Raw genomic sequence first — 10,915 nt, forward strand, 5'->3', positions numbered from 1 at the left:
GTAATGACTAATGTATAAAGATATTTGTAAAAATTTCTATTATTTGAAATGATATTCAAATCACATTTTACTCATATTTGTATACAATATAGTTTTTCTTACATGTAACATATGGTAGTATCTCAATCATGGGTGTCAAAAAGTATTATTTAAAAACTATTTATGCTTAATACAAAGTAGTCAACACATGACACATTCCGGATTAGAAGGCCAAAGTGGAAGCATTAACCACAAGTGCATAGCACCATTTTATAGCTGTAAAGGAAGCAAGCTAAGCATACTTACTAATATATCTATACATTTTCAGCTTAAAGATTTATAAACAGATACTACATTATTCACTATTTATTTATATTACTTTTTATTTGTTGAAAAAGATAATAAAGATTAAATATAAAGAGTGGATGATACAGTAACAATATATAAAATATATTATATAGTCAGTATATAAAACTCAAACATAATCAAAGTCAATATTCATACTGCTTTTATAAAATTTAATGTTGATATGTTCTGTATGATATATATTGAAAAGGAACACACCAAACCATATGGATAATTCCTTTCGGTGTCACATCTTCAATGGTTTCAAGAATCACTGCTGCTTATAGTTGTCATATACACACACCTAGAACAGGAAACTCCCTTTACTCCTGCAAATCATGCACCAAAACCGCAGTAGCAAGTTTTACACTGAATTTAATATTGATGCTATTATACAATAGCTACTTAACTTTATCACATATAGCACTCCAAGTTTATACTAAAAGTAATGTGTTGGTTTAGTTCTGTCCTCTTTTAACCAAATAGTAGATTAGTTAGGTAACTTTCTTAGCTAGATTAGGAGGATGAGAATTGAAATTCATATTCCCATTGGTTACTATACATTGCAAACATACACTAAGCATAAATTAAAACATTTTGCATCACTAAATAAGTTCTTAAAAAATTTAAATGCTTCATTAGTTTTTCTAGGAATTTAATTGATGACCCTCAAGGACTAATGTAACACAAAGACCCAGTAGCATAGAAAACTCAACATGGTACTTAAATTATGATTCTCCCGCCTATTAGACTAGTCTTTTAGGTTGAACTTTTTATATGTACTTACGTACTAACAGTTGATGTTTTCAATGAGAGTTGTTACATAAAAATAGGCGAGTGAAACCGTCAAAAGAGAAAGAGTCATCATCAGACCAGTATTGATAAAGTGAAAATTGTCGTGAACGTCAATCCTTAAAGGGGACAAAAATATTAATAATCTCACATTAATAGCATATCAAACTAAATATAATATTTAAATCATGAGACTCTTTTACTTGACTAATATTTTGGGTGATACTCTCCTCCAATGATTAACTCATAATACTAACAACTTATGAGAGTAACAAAGTTCTTTTAAATTAAGATCCGTTTGGTAATACATGTATATGTGGTAGTGATGGCTAACTCTAGAACTCCAACTTGAGGGTAAGTGACGTTAAGTTCAGCTTCACGTGGTGACAATTAAAACTTACTGTTGGCTCATGATCCATGTAATAAAATAAAGTGTTTGTTAGCCAGACAAGAAAAAAAATGATAAAGTCCTTAGACTATGAAACTTGTGGAGAAACATAATAGGGTGGGCGAGCCTCAATTTCATAAATGTTAACATTGGACACAATTTCAATCTAGTGCGCTCCATGTTCAAATACTCCAATGAACCTCGTGATTCATCAAATGATCACAAATTTCAATGTGAACTTTAAGTTCATCTAAAGCTTCATATAATTTTTTTTCCTTTCAATAAGTAACTATAAATAATACAATGCTCAATCCCCAACCAAACTATATTTTTGAGTCACACTCCTTCATTTTTTTCATCATTATACCTTCTTGTCTAAGTGAAATAATAGAATCACTAAATCAATGTCGGAGTGGTACTTTTTCTACCTTTTTTCTTAGTAAATTATATACTTCACCTTTTTTCCAAATTTCTTTTCCCTTAGGTTGAGTTCTCTTCTCATATCCCAACTTCACCTCAAAATCTTGTTTTGATCAAGACCCACCTTCCAAAATGCAATTTTGGATATGGGTTTTCAACCTTTTTCTAATATTTTCATTCCTCAGTGAGTTCTCAGAAAGTGTTGCAAAAGCTCCAATGTGTTCAGAAGAAGATAGAGCTTCTCTTCTCGGCTTTAAAGCAAGCATTGTAGAGGACACAACAGAGACACTATTTTCATGGATAGGCAGAAATTGCTGTGATGAAAGCTGGGAAGGAGTTCAATGCAATCCATCCACAGGGAGAGTAATTGTGTTGCAGATACAAAGGCCTGAAAGAGATAGTGGCAGTTATATGAAGGGTACTTTGTCTCCCTCATTGGGTAATTTGCATTTCTTGGAGGTAATGGTTATAAGTGGGATGAAGCATATTACAGGAGCAATTCCTGCTAGCTTCTCAAATTTGACCCACCTAACTCAGCTAGTTCTGGAGGCCAATTCCCTTGGAGGGTACATTCCTCCAAGTTTAGGTCGCTTGTCCTTGCTCCAAACCCTTTCCCTGAATGGGAATCGTCTGAAAGGGCAGGTCCCTCAAACACTAGGGAACCTGAGAAACCTTGTCCAAATAAACTTAGCAAGAAATCTTCTGTCAGGTACTATCCCCCTCAGTTTCAGAACCCTTCAGAATTTGCAAAATCTTGATCTCAGCTACAATTTATTATGTGGGTCTATCCCAGATTTTGTAGGTGAGTTCAAAAAATTGACTTATATAGACCTATCTTATAATCTGCTAACAGGAACAATTCCTATTTCCTTGTTCAGCCTTGTCAATCTTCAAGACTTGTCCTTGAGCAATAACAAGCTCACTGGGAACATCCCAGATCAGATGGGAAATCTGAAATATCTGGCAAGTCTTCAACTCAGTGCTAATCACCTCACAGGGCATGTACCACTGTCGATATCAAAATTACAGAACCTTTGGTACCTTAATATATCTAGAAATGGACTCTCAGGTCCCTTACCAAGTATCCCTATTAAGGGCATCCCTTCCCTTTTGTCCATAGACCTGTCTTATAACAATCTCAGTCTAGGAAGTGTTCCTGGTTGGATCAGAAGCAAGCAACTTAGAGAAGTCAATTTAGCTGGGTGTAAATTGAAGGGAAATCTCCCAATTTTCACCAACCCTGAATATTTGACCTCTATAGACCTATCACATAACTACTTGATTGATGGTATTTCAAATTTCTTCACAAATATGTCCAGCTTGCAAACAGTGAAGCTCTCAAACAATCAGTTTAAGTTTGACATTTCTCAAATCAAATTGCCAACAGGGTTGTCTTCCTTAGACCTGCATGCAAACCGTCTAGTCGGTTCATTGTCAGCAATCAGTAATAACAACACAAGCAGCTCATTAGAGGTTATAGATGTATCAAACAATTTTATTTCAGGTCACATTCCAGAATTAGTTGAATTTTTTTTTTTCTTGTCTTGTTTGATCATGCTTTATGTGTATTGATTGTCTCCATCTTTCTTAGGTTTTGGGAGGTTTTGATGCAACACGTTATGTCACTGAAAGAAAATGGGCACCTGCTTTGGATGGAACTTTGATTCCCATATCAATTGTTTACCGAAAAGATATTGTGAAACTTGATGGATCAGATCCATTACTACTTTATGGCTATGGGTCTTATGAGGTGAAAGTTTATATGACTTGAAATCACATATAAAATTGGCAATTTTAAAATCTATCGTTGATGTTGTATTAACTGGTGCATAAAGTTGCTTCTCTTTGTGTGTTCTGTTTTTATCTAGATGATATCAAACAATCTTTGATGCTTTTTATTTGAAATCAGATTGGATATATTGTACTTGTAAATGTAATTGCACTTTATGTCCTTTTATCTGCCACTAAACACTCAAATTTGTGTCTTACAAAACTAAGGTATAGTTTTCTATTATGTGCAAGATACTTTATATATGTTTGTTCCTTTGATTACAAAGGTTACAGTTTTGGAGTCCAAGTATCACACTCCAACTCATGAACCGGGATGTTATACCCTGAACTCCTCTCATTCTGTTTTCTGAATGAATATATTGTTTAGTGATCTCAAATTGTCAACAGGTATGCGTTGATCCCAGTTTCAAGTCATCAAGGCTTTCATTACTAGATCGAGGTTTTATATATGCAATAGCTCATATACGTGGAGGCGGTGAAATGGGGAGGCAGTGGTATGAGAATGGGAAGCTTTTGAAGAAAAAGAATACTTTCACTGATTTCATTGCTTCTGCTGAATATTTGATTGAAAACAAATTTTGTTCCAAGGAAAAACTGTGCATCGAAGGAAGAAGTGCCGGTGGTTTGCTAATTGGATCGGTTCTCAATACGAGACCAGATTTATTCAAGGCTGCTGTTGCTGGAGTGCCTTTTGTGGATGTTGTGACAACAATGCTTGATCCAACTATTCCTCTCACTACTTCGGAATGGGAGGTAATATTCGTCCTCTTCTATTTGTCCACCATTCCACGGTTCTTGTTGTTATTGGTAAATGAGATTATGTCATCATGTTTTGCAGGAATGGGGTGATCCAAGGAAGGAAGAGTTCTACTTCTACATGAAGTCTTATTCCCCTGTTGATAATGTGAGAACCTTATGGTTGTGTTTTATGGCTATTGGCTAGTAACTTTATAAGCTATTATTTTTGTCAAAACTTCATTTTTATTCTATCCTATATGAAATGATTCTAGGAATCACTAAGAAATCTTTATTTATGTTTCTTTAATCCTCATCTTGTATCATGCAGGTAAAGGCACAAAGTTACCCTCACATTCTTGTTACTGCTGGATTAAATGGTAAACCTTCGAGTCTTTTTGCGAAACCATTCTCGATAATGTATGTAAAGCCACACTTTTTTGTATGGTGATGATTAGTGATAATTTGGCTGCAAATTTATACTTAGATTTCACATGTGACTTGTGCATCTTATTATCTCTGCTTGTGCATGTTGTAGACCCCCGGGTTTTGTATTCTGAACCTGCAAAGTTTGTGGCAAAACTGAGGGATATGAAAACTGATGATAACATACTGCTGTTTAAATGCGAGCTTGGTGCTGGACATTTTTCAAAGTCGGGAAGGTAAACTTTAACTTAATGCTGTTTGTTTCTAAACTTACAGTTATTGTGGGCTAAGACTACATACATCTACTATTCTCATATCCCATTAATTAGAAGCTTCGTACACCGACTCACCCTTCTTATAACTTTTTTGCTCTCTGACTCTTTGTTCTGGTTGGGGGATGAAAGTACACTCTATGAATTGTGGAATGTAATTTAGTGAGTAAAGTAATTTAATCAATTTAATTTGAGTGGCTTGAATTTCTATAATGAGCTTATTTTTCACTACTCTAATGAGATTATAAAGAAGATAGACATAAAGAACATGAAAGCACTTGTTATATGTCATATGAGCCAATAACTCCAAAGTTGTTTCCTAGAGTTTTTAGTGTAAATAGTGAGCTCTAATTTTGTTTTTTTTGCTTTATATGGATATAGGTTTGAGAAGCTTCAGGAAGATGCCTTCACTTATATATTCATATTCAAGGCTCTAAACATGACTAGTTTGCTTGAATCTTGAGATGCATGAAGAACATATTAAGAGATTTATCACCTTACATTGCATGGGTTAAGTTAGCAATTACAATAATCATTTTTCTTCAATGGAACAACTTGTATGGACCCCTCAATGAGAAGCACCATTTTAGAGTCTAATGTTAACTTTTGAAGAGATTTGGGACCATTGTCCTAAAAGTCTTATATCTATGAGAACTCTGCAAAATCCGAATTTAAGTTTTCAACAATCATACCCACATGGAGCATGGTCATTGATACAGCCATCAGTGCAACCTAATCTCATTCACCCATCAATTTTCAATCATTCATGTTCAACCCATAACCCAAGCAAAAAGATAAACAAAACTGATATAACAACTTAAATAATTTAATTAATTTTCATATATTTTAATTATTAAGTTATGCTACGGTTTATACTAATAGTATAGCATTCTTTGACTAACAAGAATATCCCTTACCTTTTTGGACTGCCCCTTTCCGGAATTAAACTCTTAATCTTTTGGTAATCCTAAGATTTAGCAGGGCCTTACACCACTGGATCAACATCCTTATATTTTATCATAACTTTGACTCTTCAATCAAATTGTTATCTTTGCCATTTTATCATGAAAAGAAAGTCACACTTCTCATTCCAGTGAAACTACATTGAGGCCACAATGCCTTTAGGCCCCTCTAATGACCCAAGTGGATAAATAAGTCGCAAATTATGGCTAGTACTAGTATTTTCACTTTCAAACCTGAACTATTTGATGAAAAACACTTCAGCCTGCATTTTCTTGACCCAACTTAACAGCAATGTTACACCACATTTGATTTATATTTAATAATATTCATCATACCCCATGATTGAAATGAGTGTATGGATTTATAAATTTGTGATTAGAAAGTCAATGAGACAATTTAATATTGTCATTAAGCCTTCACTAGATGCAATATATTATGGATTTTAGTTTTCAATTTCAAATAACTGCCCCACGCCACACCAACTACCACTTACACATTAGGAACCTTTTCTTCTGTCACAAGTTGCATTCTTATTGGATTAGTCAAGTCTCACTCACAATTATATTAAACCTTAGTTTTTATTTTATGCTAAAAGGGTTAACCTATAGTATTAAAAAGAAGTAAAAGTTTGCAATGACCATAAATGGTTTGGAAAAAGTGTTTGTTAGCTTCCTACTTCACATGCAATTTCAAAGCTTTGAGCCTTTAAAATGAGTAATGACTAATGTATAAAGATATTTGTAAAAATTTCTATTATTTGAAATGATATTCAAATCACATTTTACTCATATTTGTATACAATATAGTTTTTCTTACATGTAACATATGGTAGTATCTCAATCATGGGTGTCAAAAAGTATTATTTAAAAACTATTTATGCTTAATACAAAGTAGTCAACACATGACACATTCCGGATTAGAAGGCCAAAGTGGAAGCATTAACCACAAGTGCATAGCACCATTTTATAGCTGTAAAGGAAGCAAGCTAAGCATACTTACTAATATATCTATACATTTTCAGCTTAAAGATTTATAAACAGATACTACATTATTCACTATTTATTTATATTACTTTTTATTTGTTGAAAAAGATAATAAAGATTAAATATAAAGAGTGGATGATACAGTAACAATATATAAAATATATTATATAGTCAGTATATAAAACTCAAACATAATCAAAGTCAATATTCATACTGCTTTTATAAAATTTAATGTTGATATGTTCTGTATGATATATATTGAAAAGGAACACACCAAACCATATGGATAATTCCTTTCGGTGTCACATCTTCAATGGTTTCAAGAATCACTGCTGCTTATAGTTGTCATATACACACACCTAGAACAGGAAACTCCCTTTACTCCTGCAAATCATGCACCAAAACCGCAGTAGCAAGTTTTACACTGAATTTAATATTGATGCTATTATACAATAGCTACTTAACTTTATCACATATAGCACTCCAAGTTTATACTAAAAGTAATGTGTTGGTTTAGTTCTGTCCTCTTTTAACCAAATAGTAGATTAGTTAGGTAACTTTCTTAGCTAGATTAGGAGGATGAGAATTGAAATTCATATTCCCATTGGTTACTATACATTGCAAACATACACTAAGCATAAATTAAAACATTTTGCATCACTAAATAAGTTCTTAAAAAATTTAAATGCTTCATTAGTTTTTCTAGGAATTTAATTGATGACCCTCAAGGACTAATGTAACACAAAGACCCAGTAGCATAGAAAACTCAACATGGTACTTAAATTATGATTCTCCCGCCTATTAGACTAGTCTTTTAGGTTGAACTTTTTATATGTACTTACGTACTAACAGTTGATGTTTTCAATGAGAGTTGTTACATAAAAATAGGCGAGTGAAACCGTCAAAAGAGAAAGAGTCATCATCAGACCAGTATTGATAAAGTGAAAATTGTCGTGAACGTCAATCCTTAAAGGGGACAAAAATATTAATAATCTCACATTAATAGCATATCAAACTAAATATAATATTTAAATCATGAGACTCTTTTACTTGACTAATATTTTGGGTGATACTCTCCTCCAATGATTAACTCATAATACTAACAACTTATGAGAGTAACAAAGTTCTTTTAAATTAAGATCCGTTTGGTAATACATGTATATGTGGTAGTGATGGCTAACTCTAGAACTCCAACTTGAGGGTAAGTGACGTTAAGTTCAGCTTCACGTGGTGACAATTAAAACTTACTGTTGGCTCATGATCCATGTAATAAAATAAAGTGTTTGTTAGCCAGACAAGAAAAAAAATGATAAAGTCCTTAGACTATGAAACTTGTGGAGAAACATAATAGGGTGGGCGAGCCTCAATTTCATAAATGTTAACATTGGACACAATTTCAATCTAGTGCGCTCCATGTTCAAATACTCCAATGAACCTCGTGATTCATCAAATGATCACAAATTTCAATGTGAACTTTAAGTTCATCTAAAGCTTCATATAATTTTTTTTCCTTTCAATAAGTAACTATAAATAATACAATGCTCAATCCCCAACCAAACTATATTTTTGAGTCACACTCCTTCATTTTTTTCATCATTATACCTTCTTGTCTAAGTGAAATAATAGAATCACTAAATCAATGTCGGAGTGGTACTTTTTCTACCTTTTTTCTTAGTAAATTATATACTTCACCTTTTTTCCAAATTTCTTTTCCCTTAGGTTGAGTTCTCTTCTCATATCCCAACTTCACCTCAAAATCTTGTTTTGATCAAGACCCACCTTCCAAAATGCAATTTTGGATATGGGTTTTCAACCTTTTTCTAATATTTTCATTCCTCAGTGAGTTCTCAGAAAGTGTTGCAAAAGCTCCAATGTGTTCAGAAGAAGATAGAGCTTCTCTTCTCGGCTTTAAAGCAAGCATTGTAGAGGACACAACAGAGACACTATTTTCATGGATAGGCAGAAATTGCTGTGATGAAAGCTGGGAAGGAGTTCAATGCAATCCATCCACAGGGAGAGTAATTGTGTTGCAGATACAAAGGCCTGAAAGAGATAGTGGCAGTTATATGAAGGGTACTTTGTCTCCCTCATTGGGTAATTTGCATTTCTTGGAGGTAATGGTTATAAGTGGGATGAAGCATATTACAGGAGCAATTCCTGCTAGCTTCTCAAATTTGACCCACCTAACTCAGCTAGTTCTGGAGGCCAATTCCCTTGGAGGGTACATTCCTCCAAGTTTAGGTCGCTTGTCCTTGCTCCAAACCCTTTCCCTGAATGGGAATCGTCTGAAAGGGCAGGTCCCTCAAACACTAGGGAACCTGAGAAACCTTGTCCAAATAAACTTAGCAAGAAATCTTCTGTCAGGTACTATCCCCCTCAGTTTCAGAACCCTTCAGAATTTGCAAAATCTTGATCTCAGCTACAATTTATTATGTGGGTCTATCCCAGATTTTGTAGGTGAGTTCAAAAAATTGACTTATATAGACCTATCTTATAATCTGCTAACAGGAACAATTCCTATTTCCTTGTTCAGCCTTGTCAATCTTCAAGACTTGTCCTTGAGCAATAACAAGCTCACTGGGAACATCCCAGATCAGATGGGAAATCTGAAATATCTGGCAAGTCTTCAACTCAGTGCTAATCACCTCACAGGGCATGTACCACTGTCGATATCAAAATTACAGAACCTTTGGTACCTTAATATATCTAGAAATGGACTCTCAGGTCCCTTACCAAGTATCCCTATTAAGGGCATCCCTTCCCTTTTGTCCATAGACCTGTCTTATAACAATCTCAGTCTAGGAAGTGTTCCTGGTTGGATCAGAAGCAAGCAACTTAGAGAAGTCAATTTAGCTGGGTGTAAATTGAAGGGAAATCTCCCAATTTTCACCAACCCTGAATATTTGACCTCTATAGACCTATCACATAACTACTTGATTGATGGTATTTCAAATTTCTTCACAAATATGTCCAGCTTGCAAACAGTGAAGCTCTCAAACAATCAGTTTAAGTTTGACATTTCTCAAATCAAATTGCCAACAGGGTTGTCTTCCTTAGACCTGCATGCAAACCGTCTAGTCGGTTCATTGTCAGCAATCAGTAATAACAACACAAGCAGCTCATTAGAGGTTATAGATGTATCAAACAATTTTATTTCAGGTCACATTCCAGAATTAGTTGAAGGCTCAAGCTTGAAAGTGCTAAACTTGGGGAACAACAAGATATCAGGTCCAATACCAGTTTCAATCTCAAATTTGAATGACCTTGAGAGATTGGACATTTCAAGGAATCACATATTAGGAACCATCCCTCTGAGTTTAAGTCAGTTGCTGAAACTGCAATATCTTGATGTATCCATAAATGCACTAACAGGACAAATTCCAGGTAGCTTGTCTCAGCTTACTAATCTGAGGCATGCAAGCTTCAGGGCAAACAAGCTATGTGGAGCAATACCACAATGTAGACCCTTCAATATCTTTCCAGCAGTTGCTTATGCCCACAATTCATGCTTGTGTGGCAAACCATTACAACCATGCAAGTGATAAGAATGAAGGAGTATAGGTCAGTCAGATGCTGGCTCAATTCTCCTACAAGATATGCTCATGGCTTGTGACAAAAGATGAGTTAATGCTGAAGTTCAAATGGTGAACCTCTCATAGGCTCCACTAAATAAAAATTCAAAGATAGGCTCCACTAAATATATATTCAAAGATAGGCTCTACTATATTTGAATATTTATTTTTAAGGTTTACAAGAATGCTAAAGTTCAATTTTACAATTCAATACTTTTATCAATAAAACAACATGTTCATGTTGCAACA

The 10,915-nt window shown here is 34.2% G+C and overlaps 2 protein-coding genes across 3 annotated transcripts; both read left to right on the forward strand.

The window, feature by feature from the left end:
• Nucleotides 1,587–10,915, forward strand: LOC109354495 (DNA-damage-repair/toleration protein DRT100-like). The gene is made up of 2 exons (XM_019597036.1): nt 1,587–3,428; nt 10,254–10,915. The coding sequence occupies exons 1-2, from the start codon at nt 2,057–2,059 to the stop codon at nt 10,634–10,636; spliced, it is 1,755 nt and encodes a 584-aa protein (XP_019452581.1). The 5' UTR covers nt 1,587–2,056; the 3' UTR covers nt 10,637–10,915.
• On the forward strand, nt 3,513–5,897 carry LOC109354496 (protease 2-like). Of its 2 annotated transcripts, XM_019597039.1 has the most exons (7): nt 3,513–3,674; nt 4,103–4,468; nt 4,554–4,619; nt 4,782–4,830; nt 4,989–5,112; nt 5,530–5,613; nt 5,646–5,897. In XM_019597039.1, the coding sequence occupies exons 2-6, from the start codon at nt 4,196–4,198 to the stop codon at nt 5,609–5,611; spliced, it is 594 nt and encodes a 197-aa protein (XP_019452584.1). In that variant the 5' UTR covers nt 3,513–3,674; nt 4,103–4,195; the 3' UTR covers nt 5,612–5,613; nt 5,646–5,897. The 2 variants fall into 2 exon arrangements, with proteins under 2 accessions (XP_019452584.1, XP_019452582.1); XM_019597037.1 differs by having other exon boundaries at nt 5,530–5,897.

This window comes from Lupinus angustifolius, chromosome LG08, assembly GCF_001865875.1.
Source record: "Lupinus angustifolius cultivar Tanjil chromosome LG08, LupAngTanjil_v1.0, whole genome shotgun sequence".
Lineage (NCBI taxonomy): Eukaryota > Viridiplantae > Streptophyta > Magnoliopsida > Fabales > Fabaceae > Lupinus > Lupinus angustifolius.

Bases quoted from the DNA above. Each gene is read 5' to 3' on its own strand.
- LOC109354495 (XM_019597036.1), top strand. From the start codon at position 2,057: ATGCAATTTTGGATATGGGTTTTCAACCTTTTTCTAATATTTTCATTC. The intron at 3,429-10,253 runs GTCACATTCCAG...ATTTTATTTCAG, and splicing joins ATCAAACAATTTTATTTCAG to GTCACATTCCAGAATTAGTT.
- LOC109354496 (XM_019597037.1), top strand. From the start codon at position 4,196: ATGGGGAGGCAGTGGTATGAGAATGGGAAGCTTTTGAAGAAAAAGAAT. The intron at 4,469-4,553 runs GTAATATTCGTC...CATGTTTTGCAG, and splicing joins TCACTACTTCGGAATGGGAG to GAATGGGGTGATCCAAGGAA. The intron at 4,831-4,988 runs GTAAACCTTCGA...TGCATGTTGTAG, and splicing joins TGTTACTGCTGGATTAAATG to ACCCCCGGGTTTTGTATTCT.